Here is a 25,441-nt window from a genome sequence, read left to right on the forward strand (position 1 = left end):
TACTGTACATTTTGAAGAGTTTACATCGTTACTCCTGTGCTGAAGAAGCCTTTAGGCTTCATCCAGTTACATTTACATTACAGCTACATCTGTAGATAAACGTATAACTCATAAACATAAAGATTAAACAATCAATTTTGTTCTTCAATTCTTAAAATAAAACAGCGTTTGAAAAAGACAGATAAAAATATATAACTGCAATGACCTGCACTTAAGATTCCATTCTACTCTATTCTATTCAGTCTTTTCTAGTCTACATTTATTCATCACAGGGCCCCAAACACACATCAGTCACACACTATTCACACCCATGAACAATTCAGAGTCTCCAGATCACTTAACGTGCCTGTCTTTGGACTGCAGGAGAAAACCAGAGTACTCAGTGGAGACCAGCATGAAGATGGTAAAAACACGCAAACAGAAAACCTGGGGATTTAACCTGCAACTCTTTCCCCGTGAGGAAACCAGTAAGCCACCATGCCGTCCTCTGACAGTTCTATAACATAGAAACGTGCATGTGTTTCTGATTCTACAGTGCTTCTTCTACCTGGAGGTGCTGCTGCTGGCAGGAGTCCCTGTGCGTCCGGAGTTGAACTAGTAGCTCCTCCACCGCGGAGCTCACCTCCCCCAGCGACAGACATGTCACCTCAGCCGCAAGGTCCTCCTCAAGGAGGCGGCTCAGGTGTCCGGGCTTCAGCAGATCCTCCACGGGCTCCTCCTCGTCCTCCTCTTCATCACTCTCTGGAAGAGCAATGGATTATGGGATGTATAAACAGTGCTAGCTCATATAATCCCTCTTCAAAACCCTCTTGAATGTCGACTTTTTAGCAAATAATAAAAACTAGGGTACATGAAGTTGTCTGTTACCTGATAAAAGTTCAATGCGTTTCTTCACCATTGTCTCAACCAGTGGAAATAAAATTGGGTAGTTTTTAAAATTTAAGTTGTGAGAGCAAAAGCAGGGTGGAGATGACATGCAACACAAGTCCTGAGCCCATATCAAACACAGGAATCTGCCATAAGGCCTGAGCCTGTACGGGGATTACCTCTCTTGACGTGTCCATGCTCATCTCTCTTATGCTCACTTTCCCTCCTCTTCACGAGCCTCTGAATGGCACACAGCACGGTGGTGACGGTTTTTTCCAGCTCAGCGGAGAACTCTGAATGAAACACGTGTTGGAGGCCTGCAAAGTGAAAGAAACATGCTGCCATTTAGTACCACGCCCTCTTTTTTCCCCCTGTCTTTCTTACTTTCTATCATGTCTTTTACCTGTATTTTCCTGCCCTAGAGACAGCAGCTGGGTCTTCCAGGTGGTAAACTCGGTGAGGCTGGCCTCCACTTCTCCTCGGATGTACTTCAGACCTCGAGCTATGGCCGGCTGGCTGTCTGCGCTGCATACACACACAGCTGGTGTGAACAGCTTCTCCATGTCGGGCATTTGGGCTACCACAGCGCCAAGCCGGTCGAAGCCGGAGCAGCACACGCCAAAATGATTCCTGAGGAGAACAGCAGGTGTGGAGTGAATTAGCTGCTGGCTTCCCCCCCCCCCCCGTCTTCTGTAACTTAATGACAACGGCATGGGCATTACAATGCCAAAATCAGGGGCACAAAGCAATCCGAGGCTACTGGTGATTATGATGCTCACAATACTCAAGGCTCAGCGTTTTCGGGTTTTATTTTTCAAAGCCATCCCGCATGCCGAATTTCGCCACAAGAGGGCACTGTTACATAACCTCACACGAACAGGAACAACTTTTGGATCCGTGGAAACAAAATCCGGGTGAAAATCAGTTTGAACTGATCGGCTCCTTTTAAAAAATCTGGGGATTTTTCAGTGAAAATTGGTAAAAACCGAAAACGCTGAGCCTTGACAATACTGTATACCTTATCTGAGGTCATGTTCCATGACCTTTGCTTGACTATACACAACAGCAGTTACTCATTCAGATGGACAGAGCATGTTGTGTTTTATTTTTTGGGGGGGGGGGTTCCCCCTTTTTCTCCCCAATTGTATCCAGCCAATTACCCCACTCTCCCAATCCGCCCTGGTCGCTGCTCCACCCCCTCTGCCGATCTGGGGAGGGCTGCAGACTACCACATGCCTCCTCCGATACATGTGGAGTCGCCAGATGCTTCTGCTCACCTGACAGTGTAGAGTTTCACCAGGGGGACCTAGCGTATGGGAGGATCACGCTATTTCCCCCAGTTCCCCCTCCCCCCTGAACAGGCGCCCCGACCGATCTGAAGAGGCGCTAGTGCAGTGACCAGGACACATACCCACATCTGGCTTCCCACCCGCAGACATGGCCAATTGTGTCTGTAGGGATGCCGACCAAGCCGGAGGCAACATGGGGATTCGAACCAGGATCCCCGTGTTGGTAAGCAACAGAATAGACCGCTACGCTACCCAGACGCCTGAAGTTGTGTTATGTTAGAAAGCTGCACTATATTACATAATGATTCAACATAATTACTGATTGATTTAGGTGAATAATTCTTTTAAAAAAAGCCCTTAACACATTACAAGCGATACTCTTTTGGGTTTGGATTTTTGGAGGTTTTTACCATGTATGAAGGGCCCCCTCTGAACCCTGCTTTGACACAGAGTCGAGCTCCATCTTAACACCGTGGGTCTGCTGGAGCATGGCGGCCACACACTGGCTCAGCTGGCACCAGGTAGCATCGCCCCTCCGCATCAGGCAGCCGGGGGGCTGCTGGTGGGCCGCCAGGGGGGACGGGCACCTCAGGGTGTGCTGCCTACACGATGAGTCACCCGGTGCCTCTTTCTGCTGGAGGTCCTCTGGGCAACTCTGCAGCAGCAAAGCCAGCTGCTGGAGGAGAGTGGTACACTGGGCGGCCAGGGCCTGGCCCCTGCTCACCCAGCCCTGGAGAACAGTCTGAGGAGGTAGGGCACTACCCGAGTCCCCGCTGAGGGTTTGTAGGTGGTCCTGGATACCCTGGATGCTGACTGTTAACCTCCTGTAAGTGGTTATTAAAGCAGAAAAGAAAAAAAAACATTATTGTTTTTATTCAGAATCAGAATACTTTATTCATCCTCGAGGGAAAATTGGAATTATAAACTAAATTATTACTATTACTAAACTGAAATTATATTCAAGCTTATGACCATTGCAGTGGAGGGGTAATAGAATATTAAAGAGAAAAAAAGAGTAATAAAAAAAGCTATAGAAACAGCATTGGTACATTAGCACAACCAAGGAATAACGCCTCAAGCTCTCATCATGAGAGAAATTATTTTAAGAACATGTTAAATATAGATATATTCTTTACTTTCTTGCTTGAGAAAATTCTTTGTAACAGTCTGTACATTAAATTACAAATATACCTACATAAATACAAACATGAAGTTCAAGGGGACATGGGCACAAAGAAACAGAGACTATCAGTGGACTTTAGCATAAGGGATGAAATTCGTGTCAAAGCAGGCTTTTTACCGGCTGATGGACCTGTACTGGCAACCAGATGGGAGAAAAGTAAAGAATGGGATGAGGGGGTCTTAGGGGTCGCATGCTATAGTGAGTGGCATATGATGACTTCGCTGTTGATGTCTGAGAAGCTGGCTGTGGGAAGGCCAATGATTTTGGAGGCAGAGTACAAACACACTGTGCAAATACAGGGTGCAAAACCAGTTCAATGCACTATGAATATCACAGATATCATATGAAGGCTATTATTATTATTATTATTATTAATACTGCTATCATTATTATTATTACTATTATTATGAGAATAATTAAAAACATAAGCTCATGGTATATTTTATGTAACCCTGAAATGGTCATTCTTCTTTAACTTGTTCCCTGCCACAGGATTTGGATTAGAGGTGAGGGTGCATGCTTTAGCTACAGAACAATCCCCTGGGTGCCAGGTTGGATCCAATGTCTCTCTTGCTCAAGGAACCTTCAGCAGGGCGGATGTTCACTGACACTAGGGGCTTGAAGACCACTCCAGAGGTCTGACTGAGGTCTTCCTCCGCACTATGCTTTGCTGTTCTACCCCCCAACCCCAGGCATTAATGTGTGTTCAGACAGTAAGAGTACTGACCTGAGATGAACCCACTGTTCAGTCAACTTGGCTAGCCGTCGTCTCTGCCTCAGAAGCAGCTTGAACAGGTGAGAGGAGAAGCCTCTACAACGCTCTATGTTCCCCAAACCTAGCTCCTGTAACACATAACATAACATAACATAACATAACATAACATAACCCCACAAACACACACACACACACACACACACACACACACACACACATACACACACCTGTAATGCCACGATTCACAGGCAAATTTTGAGTGAGATTTTTGGGATTCCAGAATTTGCTGCTGAGCCTTTGCGAGGTCATCTTATCAAATAACCATTTGAGAACCATAATGACTTACAGCTCTTCAACCTACTTTCTGCTCTACAAACCAAGATATGTTTCTATTCAGCCATACTACTACTACTACTACTACTACTACTACTACTACTTTTGGCTGTTCCCGTTAAGGGTCGCCACAGCAGATCTCCATTTCCATTTCTTCCTGTCCTCTGCATCTTCCTCTGTCACACCAGCCACTGCATGTTCTCTCTCACCACATCCATAAACCTCCTCTTTGACCTTCCTCTTTTCCTCTTCCCTGGCAGCTCCATATTCAGCATCCTTCTCCCAATATACCCAGCATCTCTCCTCCACACATGTCCAAGTCATCTCAATCTTGCCTCTCTTGCTTTGTCTCCAAACCGTCCAACCTGAGCGGTCCCTCTATTATAATCGTTCCTAATCCTGTCCTCCTTCGTCACGCCCAATGAAAATCTTAGCATCTTCAACTCTGCCACCTCCAGCTCCACCTCCTGTCTTCTCATCAGTGCCACTGTCTCCAAACCATATAACATAGCTGGTCTCACAACCATCTTGTAAACCTTCCCTTTCACTCTTGCTAGTACCCTTCTGTCGCCAATCACTCCTGACACTCTTCTCCACCCACTCCACCCTGCCTGCACTCTCTTCTTCACCTCTCTTGTGTACTCCCCGTTATTTGGGACAGCTGACCCCAAGTATTTAAACTCATATGCCCTCTTCACCTCTACTCCTTGCATCCTCACCATTCCACTCTCCTCCCTCTCATTCACGCATAAGTATTCCATCTTGCTCCAACTGACTTTCACTCCTCTTCTCTCCAGTGCATACCTCCACCTCTCCAGTTTCTATACAGCCATAAAGTCTGTAAAATCACAGGGGACTACACCATTTCTGTATGCCTGTGATCCTGATCCTGTGTATTGTAAAGGATGCCTTTGTGATTAATTTCGCAAACAGTTTTGATCGACAGTTAAGATAGACCAAAAAAAAAAAAAATCAAAGATAAAACCTCATACATTTGTAGTTCACACCAAAGCACATCAACCAAATTTGTCTCGTTGGCCAGTCCCCATCACTGGTCAAGGCAATAATACCAGTCTCAGTGCAACACCTCTTGAATACTTAACTTTGACAGGCTACAGTTATATTGTTGTGTTGTGTCCCATAAATTTAAGTCATATTGCTTGTATGTTCCTCGTGCTAACTTACTTGGCTGACAGACATATTCTAAATGTATCCTCATCTTCAGACACGGAGCTGGCAAAGTAGCTCAAAGACCGCTACGCTACCCGGACGCCCCCCATTTATCATCTTTATATGATTTAACATACGAGTCGAGTCTGAGTCTTACCTTGGCAGCGCACCGGACAGCAGTCTGCAGTGCGGTTCTTCTAGCCCACGAACGGTAGTAGTATTTCTGACATCCCTCCCATGCGGCTGTCAAGTCTGTAAACAACCTGGAATGAAGTAAAAATACAGTAAACATCCGGCTACATTTCAGACCAAAATACAGAATGCAATACAAGAGAACACAAGAGAAAACAAATTCTACCAGGAAGATTAGTCAGGCCAAACCAATCAATGACAAATTCAAATTAGCATCAAAAACTGTATATTTTAAAAATTATATACCACAGTATAATACAACGCAGCATACTAAGGAACTGAGTCAGTAAATCCAATATCTGTAAAATCCAGAGGTTTTTTTCCCCTTGCCTTATAATAATGCCCTGCATCAAAGAATCTTAATACTAAAATGCACTGTTGAATCTCAGATTCCCTAAATTCTCATGAAAAAGAAAAAGAAAAATGTTTTTTGGTTAACGCAAAAGAACAAACATTTCGTACACAATTCTACTACGGAAAAAATTTGAAAATCTTGGAACTGCGAGATTCTTTCTTAAGGTCTTTACGTTTTCTCGGTCTGGTCCTGGGTCCTGACAGCAGACAGGGCCGTGGTCATCTCTAGTGGCTGCATACAGAGAGTCTGCTCTGGGTCGGCGATCCGGCTCCACGCCAGCCCTTTACGGTAGGACAGACCTGCAGGTACCATAGCAGCATAACACTTAATCATGATAAACGTAAATACAACTTCACAGGGTAACAGGGTGACAGGGTAACTAAACAGACTCAGGAAACGGGCAGGCCACATCACTGCAGACCCATCATACCCTGATCACAACCTGTTTTCCAACTCCTCCCCTCTGGTAGGCGCTACAGAGCACTGTACCCCAAAACAACCAGGTATAAAAACAGTTTCAGCCGCTCTGACGGCCGAGTGGATTAAACCGCCGTTCTTGCAGTCCGCTCGTCATGTGGCTGGGAGCGTCGTATCCCAGACTCGCCGTAACCGGTCACGGCCAGAGCGTCCACGGGGTAAGGCCTTCATTAGGCCACCCTTACCCGAGGGATAGTGGGTGTAGATCGGTGTAGTGTTCGGGGCTCGTCGTTCTCCAGCGACCTCTCTGGCCCATCCGGCCGCCTGCAGCCAAGCAACTGAAAGCGTTCTCCCTACGTCTCCTTCGCGGCCTGAAGGTAATGCAATCCATGCGAGGCATCAGCGTGTAAAATAGGGAGAGCAGCTGACACGAGTTTGAAGGAAGCTGGTGTTACGACTATCTCCTTCCTGTGGAAACGTGAGCTAGGGGAGGTATTCGACAAGAGTTCCGGCCATATGCCATTGGGTTAATCGGGTGGGATAAAGGGGGAAAACTAGAAATAAAATTTTTTTTAAAAACAGTTTCTTTCCGCGGGCTGTCATTCAAATGACCACTTAACACTGTCAATAAATCCAACCATTGTGTACATACTGTCCTGTACATTGTACGTATACTGGTACACTCTGTCATGTCCATCTACCTCAGGCATGTATGTAAGTAACCTGCTAACATCGATTTCAGCATCTCTGATATATTCTCTGCACCACTGCACCTTATCACCACTTATTTCACCTGTATATAGTCACTCCTTGTGTATATATATCTGAAGATTGTTGTGTTGTAGTGTTGTTATTCTATGTTAAGCACAATGAGAGAGCCACGAAACTGCAGTCAAATTCCATGTAGTGCAAACCTGCATGGTCAATAAACTTGATTCTGAAGATATGGAGGAATCTGAGAGGGAAGTGAACCAGTGTTGAATGTGAGAAATTTGATTTTTTATTTATTTATTAAGGCACAACAGGGTGTTCATTCAGTAATGTAATAATTAGTAAGTTCGATGTGAATGTGAAGAAAGAATGTGACGTGTGGCGTGGGAGAGGAAACATGCAGGAGTTTGTTGAATGTTGTGAGCTGAAGGGGTACATGTTGAAAACGAAGGAATTAATAAGAAGATGTTGGAGCGGTGGGTTTGTCGACAGAATGGAATGAAGAGAATTGTGGTTGTTTGGGGTGACTGGTAAGGTGAAAGGCTGTAATATTAATTTATTAAATTGTGTTTTAAGCCATGCAAGGTTTGCTGTCAAGTTAAGGAGGATCATGAAAAGAGCATCGTGAAAAGAGGAGAGTTGAGGTGTGGAGTGTTTTTAAGAGGTTAATGGAAAGAGATGTTGTATAGGTACGTATGTTAAGGAAAAAGACTACAATAGTGGATTTGTTGAGTGGAGAACTTTTATTGTGATTGGGGGGAGGGAGAGTGAGTGTTAGGTTTTGGTTAAATTGTGTGGTATATGGCGTAAGATGTTTTGAGAATGGCATATGCGTATTTATTGTTTAATTTCTTTGATTGGTGGGGGGCCTGTAGGCTGGAAGCCATGCAAAAGCCTGCAGGTTACCTCACCATTTTCTGTCTTGTCCATCAGTGTTTTAACTTTGTCTTCTCTTTAACGGCCAAGGTGAACTAAATTGTGATGCTCACTGCTGCGAGTGAGAGGGACGTCAGGTGTCCAACCTGAGAGGGTATATATTTCCACATTTTAACAGTGCAATTAAAAAATATAAGGCATCCAGGTAGCATAGCGGTCTACTCCGTTGCCTACCAACACGGGGATTGCCGGTTCAAACCCCCGTGTTACCTCCAGCTTGGTCAGGCGTGTCCCTACTGACACAATTGGCCGGGTCTGTGGGTGGGAGGCCGGATGTCGCTGCACTAGCGCCTCCTCTGGTCGGTCGGGGCACCTGTTTGAGGGGGAGGGGGAAATGGGGAATAGCGTGAACCTCCCACGCGCTACGTCCCCCTGGTGAAACTCCTCACTGTCAGGTGAAAAGAAGCGGCTGGCGACTCCACATGTATCGGAGGAGGCATGTGGTAGTCTGCAGCCCTCCCCGGATCAGCAGAGGGGGTGGAGCAGTGACCGGGACGGGTCAGAAGAGTGGGGTAATTGGCTGGATACAATTGGGGAGAAAAAAGGAGGGGGGGGGAATCCACAACCCCCCCCCCAAAAAACAAAACCAAAAGTATAAATACAGTAGAAGTATGTGCTGACAAAATATATTTTGCGGTTCGCCTTTATTGATAGCCTTCATTTAGCAAAAAAAAAGGATATCCGAATCCCAAAATTAAAAACCAAATGTCTACCCAATGAACAAATATCAGAGTAGTGGAATATTTGGTTCCAGCTCTATTAAAAAAATAGAATTTTTGATGAGCACCTTATTTACTGTCAGCTTCTTGGTTTTTACTCCTGAGTTTTCTTTTGTTCTTTTTAATTGGTGTCTTAGGGCGTATAAGAACTGGTTTTAGTGCTTTTCTTATGTTAATAACTTAGCATAAACTTGACAAAATTGACATTTGTGAAACTGAAGAGTGACAATAAAAGTCCCTCTTCACCATCACTCTGTCTGTGTTTGGTGAGCCAAACTGGTGGTGTGTCTCGTAACCAGAATCGGGGCCGTAGAAGGGAGGGAAAACTCACCTATTTCTGTGAGCATCTTGAACAGGTCGGCCAAAGCTCTCTGCTTCTGCTGGAGGATGTGTTTGACCTCGGCTTTCTGCTTCTCCTTCTCTGCAGACGAGTCGATGGTGAGGCTCTGCAGGTCACGGAGGTTGCTGATGATCTCACCTGGAAACACAAAAGGACCAGATTACAACAACGGCAGCAACCTAATGTTCAGAGACGCGTTGTGATTAAATCGTCGAGGATCTTATCTGGTTTGTGTTCCTACCAGTGAAAATGTCCAAGTCCTCAGCCAGCCCAGGAGCAGGGTTTGTCTTCACCAACTGGACACACATCTTCTTCATCTTCCTGGTCAGAACAGGTAGACGACCCTGGAGAGATGAGGTCTCAGCTGCCTCATCTGGGACTTCCTTCTGAAGTATACACAGGGCAGTTAAGTTTAACTTACTTGTTCAGTCATGAAAAATAGAAGCAATGTAATTTAAAACAAATCCTAAAATATGTTGACAAAACAGAAAGAACACATCCCACCTAAAACGAATGAAAGAGAAATAAATACGAAACAAGAACAGTAAAAATAACGCGTGAATGATCACGCAAAGCTACCACAATCGTATTGTGTGGTGTATAAAAGGCGGCACATTAAGACATTTTATCATTTCACCGGTCTGTGCGGTACAACTGTTTGAGCTTGGCTGTACCTGTAAGTCTCTGCCCTTCCCTGGCAGGATGGTCTTCAGAGTCTGGTGAACCCGGTGGAGGGGGGTCTCTTCAGGGTTTGTATCTACACTGTCCAAGTTGGCACTGGAGCCCTGCTCCACCAGGGAAGGAGCACAGGGACTGTTCAGTGCATCCTGAAACTTCTTTACGAACTTGAACAACGTCCTAGGAGCAAATAAAAAAACATACAAAACAGGAAAATAAGTTTACCATCCATCCATCCATTATCCAAACCACTGATCCTGCTGTCAGGGTCGTGGAGATGCTGGAGCCTATCACAACAGTCATTGGGCGGCAGGCAGGGAGACACCCTGGACAGGTCGCCAGGCCATCACAGGGCAAGGAATCCAAAGTAATAAAGGCAACATCCAAAGTGCACAGGGAAACATAAAACTCCATGAGAAAATGTAATTTCTCTGCTCTTTGTTGCTAAGATGTACTTGTATTTGTAATATATAGCTTAGTTTCAGTAGCGCCAAACAGAAAACAAAGAGGAGAATCCTGGGAAATGCAGAGGTGTTTCATTTCCTAAAGGATGGTCTTAACTTCCCATAAGTTTACCATTTGATTTTTGTTTTTTTTTATTTTGGTATACTATATTAATCCCTGTGGGGAAATTCTCTCTGCATTTAACCCATCCTAGCTGTGTAGCTAGGAGCAGTGGGCAGCCACCGTGCAGCACCCGGAGGCCAACTCCAGTTTGTCTTGCTTTGCCTTGCTCAGGGGCACAGACAGGAGTATTAACCCTAACATGTATGTCTTTTTGCTGGTGGGGGAAACCGGAGCACCTGGAGAAAACCCACCGCCGACATGGGGAGAACATGCAAGCTCCACACGGAGGACGACCCCCAAGGTTGGACAACCCCGGGGTTCGAACCCAGGACCTTCCTGCTGTGAGGCGACAGAACTAACCACTGCGCCACCATGCCGCCCACAGTTTATGCATGTCAAAGTATAATGCTTCTCAAGGTGCTTCCTCTGTTGATGAGGTTAATGATTCTCGGGACATCTCACCTGTGTGTCTTCTCCACTGACTGTTTGATAGACCAGAAACTGACGTCGTTCCACCGGGAGATCTTCACAAAGTCCTGCAGTGAGGCAAGCGAATCACAGGGACTCTCTTTACAGTGTCGTCAATCGGACATGCTTAAACTTTTAAATGAAATAATGATATGCAGTAAAATAATAACACTCAATGAGGTGTACTGAAAAATAAAAACTTAAAAAGAAAAGAAAAAAAAAGACCTTGAGCTCCTTTTCAATGGGCTGTCTGAGCTGAGTGATTTTGGATTGGATGCAATCGGAGAACTGAGCATAGTATGTGTGCAGGTTCCAAAGAAGACTTGACAAAGTCTCTGTAAATGAAACACAAATAATTATTTTGCATCAAACAATGTTTAGCATTAAATAAATAAACCTGTGCAACAGCATGCCTAACATGCTGGTCGCTAAACCACGACAGTGTAAGAGTCGGTGTTACTGTTTGGCCACATGATGGGATTTGATACCAGCAAGCCACAACACAACCTCAGGTCAGGGGTTCTGTACAATAAGGAAGGTTCTTAACCCCGTCTAGTGGCAAAAGAGGGCAATACTAAAGAAGAAGCAGAGACTACATTGTAGTGAGGACAGTCATTATCGATATGATTACTGCACCAGCACCTTTTCCCTGCTGTTTGGGAACCAAAAGGAGGTGGCAGTGGAAGCTGAGCAACATTTCCAGTCGGGTGTGGAAGTCGCCAAGTGTGGAGCTCTCCATGAAGGCCTGGAGAGTGGAGGCCACTGAGGAAGAGGATAGGCACTCCACCTCTTCTTCAACTGGGGATAGAACGTATATCAGAGACCAAGAGGGAGGTTTAAATGGAGGACCCAGGCAATTTGAATTTTGGTCTGCGATTGTCTTTGCTGAGAACTTTCACTCAGAAAAATTTCCTCACACAGATTAATAAAGTACAGTTTAAATCTTGAGAGATGCTCTCTTAATTACCTGCATTGGTGTAGTTTCTTTGTTCCTCTAGATATCGCTCAATCAGCTGGTAGACAGTGAACCAGTGTTTGGTTGACTTCTCCGTGTGGCGCTTCATGGCATTGTCTAGACTACTCGACCAACAGCTACCGCACAAAAAGTGGAAGAGAACAGGAGAAAATAAGATAATTTACAGGACATATGGTATTCTGGGTAACAACTGATGGCAGACAGGACACCTTGTAAACATAAATAAGAAAAATATCCTGCATATCACCATTGGAACTGAGCTTGAGTAGACCACAGTCACCCAACGGTGAACATGGATGAAGTAAATGTTTACATGCCTCAGTATCACTGCAATGCTTTCTATAAACTAGCTATTAACAGAAAAAGGGCTTATATGAGTTACTGTGACTTGATTTTTATTGGTTATGAAAACCAAGTTGCACAAACGTTAAGTTAAACAAAATACTTGTGGTCCCTGAATATTTATGAGATACAGGTGCACTCAGAGAAGTAATTCTTCAGTTGTTGTTTTTAAGATTAAGTTTCCTTTATTAATAATCCCCTTGGGGAAATTCAGTTACTGCAAATTAACCCATCCTATCCATGATCTGTGCAGCTAGGAGCAGTGGGCTGCCACCTTCATGCTGCGCCCGGGGACCAACTCCAGTTCTTTTCCCATTGCCTTGCTCAGGGGCACAGACAGGAGTATTAACCCTAACATGCATGTTTCCTTTGATGGTGGGGGAAACCAGAGCACTCAGAGAAAACCCACTGCAGACACGGGGAGAACATGCAAACTCCACACAGAGGACAACCTGGGATGACCCAAAAGGTTGGACAACCCCGGACCTCCTTGCTGTGAGGTGACAGCGCTAACTACTGGGCCACCGCGCCGCCCATATATATAAGAATTCACACCTGGCAGACACTGAGTATATCCACAGTGTTCTACTGTTGGTCACTGAGAAGCTCCACTGGAGAAATAACTGGTTAAATATTGAACATCAAGTGCAGCTCAACAGTGGATATTGCCGCTTCTAAGTAAAAACGATTTTGGAACATCAACAACCGGGCTAAAATCACCAACACTTCAATACTTAAATATCTATAAGACAGTAAAGGTTAATAGCTAGATTTGATAAGTTGTTGTTTCCATACCTGAGTTCCAGTTTGCGCCACTGGATAATGATCTGAGTGACTGGTTCCAGTTCCTTCCGCAGAGACACAGAGCGACTGGCATTGTTCTCCCAGTCCTGGAGAGAGTAGAGACAGAGACACCAATAACACAGCTGTGCTTTGCATCTGAAAAGAGGTGTTTAAACTTTCACTGGGCCATCACTGACTTCATTTTAATTTCAACACAGCAAGTTTTTCTTGGCTAAATAACTAAGATCTGTATGTTATCTGATGATATCTGCTCCACTAAACTTCCAGAAGTGAGGACTATGAGGACCGTACTGACTTGTTGCTTTTCCAAGAGATGCAGTTATTTGTGTGCGTGTGTGTGTATGTACACACACACACACACACACACACACACACACACACACACATATATATATATATATATATATAATAAAAAATGACTTATTCTAAACCGATCAAGTGCACAATTGTTGAATTGTGTCTGATTTTTCAGTTGGAGCTCCGACATCGAATGGTGCTCTATTGCACTTTTCCTAATAGATTTGATATTCCCGACTTTGTGAGTTGTCTCTATATGCAGCATGTGAGGTGTGTGAGTGTGTGTATATATATATGTATCAACACGGATACAGGAAAAAAGGTGTCTATGGTGTCTAGGTATATGAGGTGTCTATATGCAGCATATGAGGTATATATATATATATATATATACACACACACACACATATATATATATACACACACGCACACATATATATATAGCAATATTGATGACTAAAAGGCTCAATTACAAATTCAAATTCTTTAAAAAAAAAAAAAATAACAACAACAGTTGAGCTATGCATCTGTCTGAACAGTAAAATAGACTTTCTGAGAATCTCTTTTATTCCATTTAAGCTAGTAGAGGCCAGTAGAGCTCACCTGTGCTTTACTGAGTAGGATTTCCATGCCATTGAGGAACTTGGCCAGTGGGCTGGCCAGACTGAAGGCCATGATTCTCTCCATTACCACAGTCAACTAGTGAACAAAATGCATGAATTTCAGACCTCAAATTACAGTAATTCACTTTTGCTAAAAACTCAAGTGCAACCAAACCCACAACAAATGTCACTCACTGCCCAGTAATAACACAAAAACTTGCACAGCAAACATAGAAAATTTTGATTCTGCGCAAACATTATGATTAGCTCAGTTATGAAAATATTATTACTACTAATACACCTCCTCACCCTACTACAACTTCTACTACTAATAATAATAAGTAGCGCCCACCTGTACTAGTGCTGGGTGATCTGGCCACTCATCAAGCCTCTGCTTGACAGCAACATTTAGCTGTTCCAGAATAGGAAGACAGCACCGGGTCTCGCTCATATTGGGCTGCTGGTAGAAGTCGTACGGCCCTTCTAAATGGACAGCCAAGCCATCAGGACCTGCAGAACCCTGAACGGTGTTCTGGAGGACGGCGCTGAGCAGCAGCTGGCTGCCACTGAGCTGTTGGTCCAACTCTGCATCTGAGTGAGGTTAGAGATGGCAAAGCGGTGTTGTTAGAATGTTCTCTTCCAATAACCCGTTTCCTTCAAACTTCCGTAACACTCTTAGAGCCATTTGTCATTTGATTTTTATCTCAGAAAATTGGCCCTCATCTTATTTCCATAAACCAAAACAGGTTTTTGTTGAACTGTAGAACGGCATTAATAATGTTCTATCTATTTAATCAGTTCATTTAACCTCAAACTCTTAAATTTTCAAAGAGTTTTATATGAATATTTAAAAATCCAGTGCTGCCTTCTTGTCGTCTTCTGTGGTATTATGTGGTATGTTTTACTAATATCACACAGGTATGAGAATACCAACCCATCAAATGATAGAAGCGTGATATCACAGGGGCAGCGATCTGATAGGATGAGATCAGGGTTCTGACGTGTTCTTTGCTGTGATAGGCCGGGGCTGCACTTTGGTACCAGAGGGACCGGGCGTAACCCAGACACAGGCGCTGATGGACCTGGACCACAGTGTTCATGCCGGTCGCAGACAGAACGCCACCCTCGCTGGACTCATCAGAATTCTCTTCCTCTTCCTCAGCCTCTTGGGCCGGGCTCTCTAGGCTGTGCTGATTGGTGATGTCAGCAAAATCCTGGACATAGACGGAAAAGGTGTAAATGTTAGGTGAGACGAGATGTTTGGCGTAGTTTACCTCCACTGCAGAAATGAGGACCTTAGAAATGTTTGCACATATTTTGAATGATTGTGTTTTAATCGTTGTTTTTCCACGCACTTGGCTTCCACGTCTGCCAATTAAAAACGAAACTCTCCAAAAACAATTTCTTTTGTTAGGGTAACTCATACACGTAATATTGATACCAATGAATTTATTAGCTGAAGTTAACTGAAGATCAAATGGTCAATTCCAATTCAGTCAAGTTCAGTCAAAATTCTATTTAAAACCAAATTCTGTACCAAACAAAATGTGTTTGTATATGGAAGGAAAAGCTTCTGTACAACAGCTAAAATAAAAGTGCTTAAAATCAGTGCTATAAAACATTATATGAAATTCAATTGAATTTCATTTTTTCCTACAGTTATAAGGACTGTTTATGAATGGTAAATGAACATACTACAGTCTAGCTAAAATGATGGTAGCCCATCAATTTTTGGTGTCCAAGGGGGTTGTGAGATACTGAGACTCCCTTGTCTACTACTACTACTTTTGGCTGCTCCCGTTAGGGGTCGCCACAGCGGATCATCCGTTTCCATTTCTTACTGAGACTCCCTTGTATTGAACTTTATTTATCCGTGTCTGCATTTACTAGTCTATGTGCTTTGTGTGTCTATAAAGGAAGCTGGTCATCTTTCAAGGTCAAAGAGAACCCACGAGGACGCCTCTCTTCTTGCCTTTACCACATCTCTCTCTAAATGAATCATTGACTATGAATCGGCAAAATGGACCCAGACTCCTTGTTGTTGCAGCTGTTGTCTTTATTTCAGATACAGCAAATCTTTCTGCATACCTTGCTGAACTGAGGGAAGCAGCGTCTGAAGTCCTTCTCCTCTTGCTCGTCCTCGGTCAGGCCAGACCCATGAAGCCGAGACCGGTTCCGGTACAGGCTGGCCTCCAGTTGCTCTTTTTCCCGCCGGCGTCTCTCCTGCTCGTCCCACTCATTCACAAGAGCCTGAGGAGTATCGAATTTGAAATTTCAATTCATTTCCATACCCTCATGCATTCATATCAGTGGAAACAGAAAAGCGGCTGTAGACAACTTTTCAGCTTTCTCCTCTAGCATTTCCAAGTGTTTTAATTGTTTGTGCCGCTGTCACAAAGACAACCGGATCGCTTTCCATTTTATCAGCAGCCTGGCTACTATCCAAAGCAAGAAACAACTGTAAGAATCCAAATTTGAACTAGAAACCCCGATCTCAGTGCTATGATAAAGGCAGAGTAAAACATCTGGTAGTATTATAAGTAGGCAGGTTGTGTTACTTATTGATCCAGTAGAGCGAATGCCAACCGAATGTCTGTTTGGAACCCTCTCAAGTCCCAGGTGTTATGTTGAACTCTGTTTCCCCATCGAGATCTGCTTCCCCCTAGCCAGATTTCGATACAACACCGGGAGGCTTGATTAACCTTAACCAACCAAAACCTAACCCTAAGCTTAACCTAACACTTACCTTAACCTAATCATAACCGATAGCTACCCTGTTTCCATGACAAACGCTTTCATCTGGCTAGGGGGAGACAGATCTCGATGGGGAAACAGCTCAATGTGACACCGGAGCTCGCTCCATCGAGTGAATGCCGATCTGAGTTTCACTCTTGTTTTACCTGTTTCTATCACGCTCCCTCTTCGCCTTCTTTGCCTCCTCTGTCAACAGGGTTCTTTTTCTCTTGCCGGGTGGCGTTTCCACTGTCATTGCGATTGTACCTCCGTCTGTCATTTGAAAACAAAAGCGCTATCCTCTTCCTATTTTGGTTGTGCAATGGTTGACGCACTTCCTTTGTGCCATAAATCGAGCCTTAATTTTCCCGCGAGATCGTACCCGGTGGCAGGCGGAATTGCATAGTGAAAACAAGGCTTATACGGAACCAGTCTAAACGCCAATGGTGTCTTTATTCTATAGCCATTACACTGTGCAATCAGCATTTACTTCATAATGACAAGTTAAAGCAAAAAAGTTGTCTACTGCCGCTTTAACTCAACGAATGCATTAGTAAAAAAAAAAAAAACACGACAAAGACTCTGAATGACAAAGTCTTCACTGAAAGAAACAGAAACCCTCACCTGACAAATGTGTCTAAAGAGATTGTGTGTCTCATCGCTGAGCTGTCCAGTTGATATGGCATGGCACTGCACATAGAGAAGAGCATTCAACAGCAAGGTGGATGACTGTGGAATAACATGCTCAGGGTCCTGCGGGGGCCGGAGCTTCGCCAGGCCGCGCAGTGTGTCCATGCAAGCCCTGGAGCACAGGAAGTCGGCCCGGGCCAGGTAGGAGGGTAGGCTGGGTGACAGAGAGGGAAAGGCCAGTAGGCAGGACACCAGTTTGGGCAAGCCTGGCGTCGGGGTGAGCAAGGCGGATACTTGGGAAGCCACTAGCCTCATGCCATGTCTGAGCTGGAGGATACCAGTGCGCAGTGGCCCAACCACATCTGGGTACAATGGGTACTCCTCCAGGAGCCTCTGGGCAAAGCGTTGTTGCGAGTTCTGCCACACGGCTTCTTCTTTCAGCAGCGCCTGGATCCCTGATCTGGATTTGGAGGAAGACCCCTGCAGGGCCTTAAGCAGGTGGGAGAGGAGGTCTTCCACAGCAGATGCCTGGCCAATACTGCAGAGGTAGTGCTGGAGCTCCTGGAACAGCCGTCCATACTGGGGTTCGTGAGGACGACATGCCTGCTTCCTGGACAGCTCGGCGATTTGCTCCTTAACTTGCTGCATACGGATCCAGAGGTACCTAAAGCCCACGGGCAGTTACAAGAGTTAAAGACACATAAAATGAATGACTTCTTGAAGCTGAAAACTAGGATTTTTCTTCATTAACAAATAGTTATTTTAACTACCTGGACCATGGAGGTAGGTGACCAAACATGAACTGGCATATTCACCATGGTTGGAGATACTCTACATATACCGCTTTTGAAATATTTGACTAGGTAGAACCAACACTGGTGCAGCTGCAAAAGAATTCCTACTCGAACAGGAAAATGACCTGAAACGTGATGAAGATGTGGCGATGTTTCTGTTGGACAGGCAATCTATCAATTCTACCATCGATATTAGATAATAGTAGAATGAAGTTCGTATATAATTTGATGTAATTTGTAATACATCACATTCCCTGTTATAGCTTTAGTTTGAGGATGCCATTTTTACAAGGATGGGAACTGTTTACTGCTGAGCTGACAGCACACACGCCACAATGTCTGCTGCACCTTGTTTGTAGTTCTTGCTGCCAGAGAAAGTACAGATGGGGGGAAAAAATCCCAGATTTCAACTTTCAACAAAGTCCATCTTACATTGTTTCTTCTACAATGGTGTACTCTGCCCACAGCTCTTGAATGAGGCTCCTTCTCTGACAAAATTGTTTTTTGTGGCATGATCTCACCTGATCCGAGGGTGTTGGAAACCATCAGTGGTGCTGCTCTCTTCCAACACTGCTCCTGTTAGCAGCTGGGAGGACAGGCTGCGTCCTCGCCACTCCTCCTGCAGCAAAGCAAGCTGGGAGAGACAGGGTTATTTAGGTCTTGTGTCATTATGTTGGAAATACACATTTCTCCTCTGCGTACAACTTAAACTAAACAAAAAAATAGATCTAATACATTCACCAAGCTGGCCATTATAATATTCTACCACTACTAGCCGTTAAAATAATGAAAGAAAAAAAAATAAAATCACCTCCTCCTGAGCGTAGTTGAGCTTGTAGGCCCTCTTCACAGCGGGGTCAAAGATTGTCTGTGGCGTCCACACTTTGATCTGTGACAAGCCCATGTTGATCCAGAACACTCCAGAGCGGGCAAATTGGTTGGTTTCCTGAACTTTGCTCTGTATGTACTGTTGCAGGCAGGTCATGCAAGCCTCCAGAAGGCCCTCGGGGAGGAGGTTGGGGGGCAGGAAGTCCCCGAAAGCTGTCTGGATCTCCTGCGCAGCGATCAGGGGGTCCTGGTCCTCCACCAGGCTCTCGCAGCTCTCCATGTAACCCTCCTGCAGGCTGGGGGGCAGCAGGTGAGCCATGCTCTGGAGCTGCCTGCGCAGGACCATGCCCTGAAGCCTGAAGTCTGTGCCCCTGACAGCCAGGACAGGGAAGGGCATACATGGTAAAATTCAATAGGCAAGGTTGGGATGGTTTGTACAAATAATTAACAGCATATACTTTAAATCTACTTGGAATAGCCAGTAGGTGGAGTTTGCCGTGTAGGAAAATAAATACCAGACAATCTTTCACTCTCAAACTTCATAGTCTCTGAAATTCAAATTCGTAGTATAGATCACTCAGGTTTGAGTTTAATAAATTACTATGAATGGATTTCATGTATATTCGTGTCAGACTGCCAGAATTTTACGCATGACAAAAAAACTGTTTTCTTTTCAGACTTCACAGTAGACTTGGGTTTATTGTGAAGAAGGCCTGTAGAGGGATGCTACAGATTTTCCCAGTTAAAAGTCTGGGCACTTGTAATTCCCAAATAGAGACCTAATGTTTTAACACAATTTGAACATTATGGTCAATATTCCATATGCAGAATTCAAATGATAGATGGCCAATAGGGCGGTCAACTAGGTCAGAACTTTCCTTCTTTCTTTTTTTTTTACTTTCCTCCCCAATTGTATCCGGCCAATTACCCCACTCTTCTGAGCCGTTCCAGTCACTGCTCCACCCCATCTGCCGACCTGGGGAGGGCTGCAGACTACCACATGCCTCCTCCGATACATATGGAGTAGCCAGCCGCTCCTTTTCACCTGACAGTGAGGAGTTTCGCCAGGGTGACGTAGCACGTGGGAGGATCATGCTAGTCCCCCCAGTGACCCGTGCCTCCCGAACAGGCGCCCCGACCGACCAGAGGAGGCACTAGTGCAGCGACCAGGACACATACCCACATCCGGCTTCCCACCCGCAGACACGACCAACTGACTGTGCATAACTGTAGTCCACTGACTTCCGGTTTCTACTGCAGTGGTCATACCAGTTTCCTGTTTGTTGGCACGTGCTATTGACAATGGCATATTTTTCACAATGCCTGCAAGATTTACCGTAGATAAATGTCAATGAAATGCACAGAATTGTTGACAAACTTTCACCTGCACCTACCAGCAAATGGGTGAAAAGTTTCAGGTTGTATATATCAAGTTACGTCCACAATTCTGTCCATCTGTCCGTCCGCTCATCCTCATAATTGTGGACGTAACTTGATATGTACAACTTTAAGCTTTTCACCTGTTTGCTGGTAGGTGCAGGTGAAAGTTTGTAGTCAGTTCTGTGCATGTAGTTGACATTTATCCATAGTAAATCTTGCAGGCATCGTGAAAAATATGCCACTGTCAATAGCACATGCCAACAAACAGGAAACTGGTATGACCGCTGCAGCAGAAACCGGAAGTCAGTGGACTACAGTTATGCACAGAGCCGATTGTGTCTGTAGGGACGCCCGACCAAGCCCTACGTAACACGAGGATTCGAACCGGCGATCCCCGTGTTGGTAGGCAACAGAATAGATTGCTACGCTACTCGGATGCACTTACGCCAGAACTTTTGATATTGACAGGTTATATTCATAATAGCATTTATTATATTGTATGATTTTTTTTATGTTGCAGTGCTTAGGCCGCACAATACAATTTCTCCACAGGGATAAATAAAGTTTATCTAATCTTATTTTATGACGGAGAGTTTATGAAAACATAAAATCTGTGCGCTTGACTTTTTAAACACTTTTCAGACAACATAAAACCTCAAAATGATTAAACTCGTGCTCAACATAGACATCATTCAACCAGACTTTAAATGACCTGACTAAGAGGCTTTTGGGCTCCATGAGGAACAAAGGGAGGAATAGCCCCCTCCTTAGAGTCTACCTGAACTCAGCCAGGGCAGCAATAGCCATGTTGTCCCACAGCACGGCAGTGACATCCTGGAGCTGCTGTATCCTCTCCCTCCACTCCCCCAGTGTGACATGGGAGGAGGTGAGGAGGGCCGTTCCTGAGGGGTCCCATTGACCCCCGGTGTCACTGCTGCTCAGAACTCCCAGTATGCACCGCGACCACACTGATTTACTCAGCAAGGGGGGACCCTGGAGGGGATGTGAAGAGTTTAGGCCTTTGTTTGCAGTCAATATCAATTGTTTATCTTTCAAGTTTATCAATAGATTTGGATAAAATAAGTCCTACATCGTTAAATACATCACAAGTATGATCAATCTTCTTTAAAATAAAGGCTAAAATGAAAATCAGATTATAAAATAAGAAAGGCTATGGAAAGCAATTCATAAGTATAGATGTTTATAGAAAAGGCTTGGTATTCACTTGGTATTTGAAATGTATAAGAACTTAATGGTCAATACTGTGCTATCTGTTCCGTGGCGTGACTTAGTGGTCAGTTGGGTCTCAGAACACAGGGGGTTCCACTGAAGCCAGCGGTCTGGGTCAGAGGTCACACTGTTGTTCCACATGGCAGCCAGGGCCTCAGAGAGCAGCTCACACCACACAAACTGTAGCTCCTCCGCTGGCTAGGAGGGGAATGGCATCAGTATGTTCAGGTTAGTTAAGTTCTTTTGCAGGGATGCGTCAATTAATTTTTTTGGTTTTCTATTCTAGTCCTGCCTTTTTATTAGGACTGTACTCCCTGTTCTTGATTTCACCAATTGTTAATAATTCTTTTTAATTGCTGTCAAATGCTTCTAATCCATTTTTATGCAAACAACACTTATTAGTTATTGTAAAGCCCTTCCGGACTACCTTGTGATTTTGGGCTATACAAATAAACTTGACTTGACTGTGTTACATGACAATAACAAGGCCTTATGTTCTACAGCTGAGTGTCTGCTGAGACTTCCGGGAGTCTCTCTACTGACCCGCTCACTGCTGAGCAGGAACCAGAGCGTCTGGAGCTGACTGATGTTCATGGGAGTGGACTGAAGGCAAAAGCGAAGATGCCGGGAGAGCTCCTGACGTAAGCCGTCCTCAGCCTCCTGGTCCCTATGGCAAACAAAATAGGACATTGACACCGATGAGCCAAAACATTATGACCACCTGCCTAATATCCTGTTAGTCTTCCGTGTGCCACCAAAACAGCTCTAGCACGCCGAGGCATGGACTCTAGAAGACCCCTGAAGCTGTCCTGTGGTATCTGGCACAAAAACATTAGCAGCAGATCCTTCAAGTCCTGTAAGATGTGAGGTGAAGTTGCCATGGATCAGACTTTTCGGTCCAGCACAACCCACAGATGCTCAACCAGATTGAGATCTGGAGAATTTGGAGGCCAGGGCAACACCTTGAACACTTCATCATGTTCCTTAAACCATTCCCGAACACTGTGTGCTGTGTGGCAGGGTGCATTATCCTGCTGAAAGAGGCCACTGCCATCAGGAAATACCATTACCACGAAGGGGTGGACCTAGTATGCAATGATGTTTAGGTAGGTAGGCAATCTCAAATTGATGTCCACATGAATGGCTGGACCCATGGTTTGCCAGCACAACATTGCCCAGAGCACCACACTCCCGCCACTGGCTTGTCATATTTCCACAGTGCATCCTGGTGCCATCACTTCCCCAGGTAAATGGCACACATGTACACAGCCATCCACATGATCTAAAAGAAAATGGGACTCATCGGACCAGGCGACCTTCTTCCACTGTTCCAAGGTCATGTTCTGATGCTTGCATGCCCACTGTAGGCGCTTTCAATGGTGGACAGGGGTCATCATGGGGACATTGACTGGTCTGCGGCTTCGCAGCCCCATACACAGCAGGTTGTGATGTGCTGTGTTGTGGCACATTCCTCCCGTAACATCATCAAAATTTTCTGTGACTTGTGCCACAGTAGACCTTCAGTCGGTTTGGACCAGATGGGATAGCATTCCTTGCCTTCGCATATCGATGAGCATTGGGCACCCAACAACCTGTCGCTGGTTTGTGGTTTGTCCCTCTTCGAACCACTGTATAGTGTATAGAGTTCTTTCTGTTTTATCTTTTCTTTATTCAGAGCCTTCAACTACCTATATTCAAAATGTATGCACTTATGGTATTGTTTGATGTTTTGAAATAGGTGCATCAACCCAATAGTACATTTTTTTAAATATATTTAATCCATACCCAAAGAGGGAAATTTCTCTTTTGGTCAGCTAGCTAGGGCAGATAGAGTTAAAAATCTTGTTCAAGGATATGTAGGTGCAACACCATGGGCGTTCAACCTGTTTGCTAGTTTAGGGAAAACCTGCCACCAAAACTTCCCATTTCTTGCAAAATATGTTTTTTTCTCATTCAGACTGGAGCTCATAAATATATGGACCTCATACGTATTTTTGTTCTTTATTTTAAATAGGAGGGTGTGAGGGAAGAGACTCATCAAAGGGTCAGACAGGTTAGTGGCGTCACTGACATTGAGATGAATGCTTTTGAAGAAATTTTTTATTTTTATTTTTTGAATTATTGTGACTGATTCAAAAATGACAAAATAATGGATGTAACTTGTATGAGACACCAGATTGACCACCTGACCTTAAGCCTGAACATATTAATATTCATATATCTGACCGGTGGTTTAGCATGTGTCCATACAGGCATGTCTCTACACGGTTGCAGAAGGGTACCTCGCACGTCATGTATCGACGCTTTAGCAAAAGTGTGGATGATTAAGAACTTACCCCTGTGTGAGAGCCAGGCGCAGGAGGTCTGTACTGAGCCGTAGCTGGTTGAGCACCGCCAGCTCCTCCATCAGTGGCCAGAGCTGCACCCTGCGGCTGAGCTGCTGAAGCTCCTCCCTGGTGAGGGGCGACCCACCTCCCCTCCCCTCCCCCTCCCCACACATGGCATGCTCCTGCAGGAGACTGCGGGAGGTCATTTCACTCTGCTGCTTCTCCACACAGGACACCAACCTCTCCAAAACACCTGCCATAATAGAAAAATCAACGAATTTATGTGTTGCAAAATAAGACAAAGAATAAGATGGTAAGTACACAAGTTGTGGAACTGTAACGATCCATAATTGGTTAAAACTCAAAAAACATCACATACTTGTGTGACTGTGTGGTTTACCAAGAGATGGTTGGCACAAAAGGTGTAAACAAAGCAAATGCATCAGAAAAGGAAATGGGGAGGCTTCCCAACAAGGCAACAACAAATCCTGTGACACATTGGATGAAGGGTAGAGTTGTGTGCGGATGGTTGGTGTGCATAAAATTTGCCATGTTGGAGCAACAAGCCTGCACACACTGCACAGAGGGCAGCCGATTTGGCGTCTCTTTGCCCATCAAATGATAGTCAACTGTAAAATCACAATCAGTGCTGAAATACAATAAAACTATGGTTTAAAAGTATGCATTTCATTCTTCCAGCTACTTAATATATGTTCTTCTGTCAAGTCCAACTCCCCTGACATGCAAGGAATTAACAGCACTATGGAGATAATCTTATTCTGGTATTCCTCTATATCTATAACAATGCGCTATAACTGGCTTGCCAACTTTGTAAAACTACAGTATGACCTCTCTCTCCCTTCACTTTTTTTTTGATCCCCCCCCCTTTTTCTCCCCAATTGTATCCAGCCAATTACCCCGGTCTTCCGAGCCGTCCCGGTCGCTGCTCCACCCCCTCTGCTGATCCAGGGAGGGCCACAGACTACCATATGCCTCCTCCGATACATGTGGAGTAGCCAGCCGCTCCTTTTCACCTGACAGTGAGGAGTTTTGCCAGGGGGACGTACCGCGTGAGAGGATCACGTTATTCCCCCCAGTTCCCCCTTCCCCCTGAACAGGCGCCCTGATTGACCAGAGGAGGCGCTAGTACAGCGACCAGGATACGCACTCACATCCGTCTTCCCACCCACAGACATGGCCAATTGTGTCTGTATCACCACCTGACCTAGCCGGACGTAACACGGGGATTCGAACTGGCGAGCCCCATGTTGGTAGGCAACAGAATAGACTGCTACACTACCCGGACGCCCCCCTCTCCACTTTTAATAAGCAACTGTGTCCTCTTGCTTGAGCAAACTAGCAAAGGTATACTGGTGCTTTAAGTTAAAATGAGGAGCATCATAGGATGCGATGGAGGCCTTGTACATGCTGAGGCAGTCATTTAAATATACATGACCAACAACCAGCACATTCATCAAAAGCCAATGTGTCGATTAACAACCAAAGCACATATTGCTGTGGACTTGTCCTTTGGTAAGGCACTACCCAAACAGAAGGC

At 44.9% G+C, this 25,441-nt stretch overlaps 1 protein-coding gene across 1 annotated transcript in view; it reads right to left on the reverse strand.

Annotated features, from left to right (window-relative positions):
• Nucleotides 1–25,441, reverse strand: part of mdn1 (midasin AAA ATPase 1) — a 112,037-nt gene that overhangs the window by 21,291 nt on the left and 65,305 nt on the right. Inside the window, exons 57-82 of the mRNA XM_056294052.1 lie at nt 23,893–24,136; nt 22,100–22,223; nt 21,590–21,754; nt 21,105–21,319; nt 18,930–19,317; nt 18,640–18,752; nt 17,319–17,988; nt 16,050–16,211; nt 14,896–15,175; nt 14,314–14,552; nt 13,963–14,058; nt 13,054–13,148; nt 11,908–12,032; nt 11,583–11,732; nt 11,166–11,275; nt 10,935–11,008; nt 9,902–10,085; nt 9,469–9,613; nt 9,219–9,365; nt 6,277–6,403; nt 5,715–5,820; nt 4,067–4,182; nt 2,567–2,980; nt 1,271–1,497; nt 1,047–1,184; nt 548–741 (exon numbers count right to left, since the gene is read on the reverse strand). Coding sequence (XP_056150027.1) covers nt 548–741; nt 1,047–1,184; nt 1,271–1,497; nt 2,567–2,980; nt 4,067–4,182; nt 5,715–5,820; nt 6,277–6,403; nt 9,219–9,365; nt 9,469–9,613; nt 9,902–10,085; nt 10,935–11,008; nt 11,166–11,275; nt 11,583–11,732; nt 11,908–12,032; nt 13,054–13,148; nt 13,963–14,058; nt 14,314–14,552; nt 14,896–15,175; nt 16,050–16,211; nt 17,319–17,988; nt 18,640–18,752; nt 18,930–19,317; nt 21,105–21,319; nt 21,590–21,754; nt 22,100–22,223; nt 23,893–24,136 — 5,048 coding nt within the window. The remainder of the gene's footprint in view (nt 1–547; nt 742–1,046; nt 1,185–1,270; nt 1,498–2,566; nt 2,981–4,066; nt 4,183–5,714; nt 5,821–6,276; nt 6,404–9,218; nt 9,366–9,468; nt 9,614–9,901; nt 10,086–10,934; nt 11,009–11,165; nt 11,276–11,582; nt 11,733–11,907; nt 12,033–13,053; nt 13,149–13,962; nt 14,059–14,313; nt 14,553–14,895; nt 15,176–16,049; nt 16,212–17,318; nt 17,989–18,639; nt 18,753–18,929; nt 19,318–21,104; nt 21,320–21,589; nt 21,755–22,099; nt 22,224–23,892; nt 24,137–25,441) is intronic.

Source organism: Lampris incognitus, chromosome 15 (genome assembly GCF_029633865.1).
Source record: "Lampris incognitus isolate fLamInc1 chromosome 15, fLamInc1.hap2, whole genome shotgun sequence".
Classification (NCBI taxonomy): Eukaryota; Metazoa; Chordata; class Actinopteri; order Lampriformes; family Lampridae; genus Lampris; species Lampris incognitus.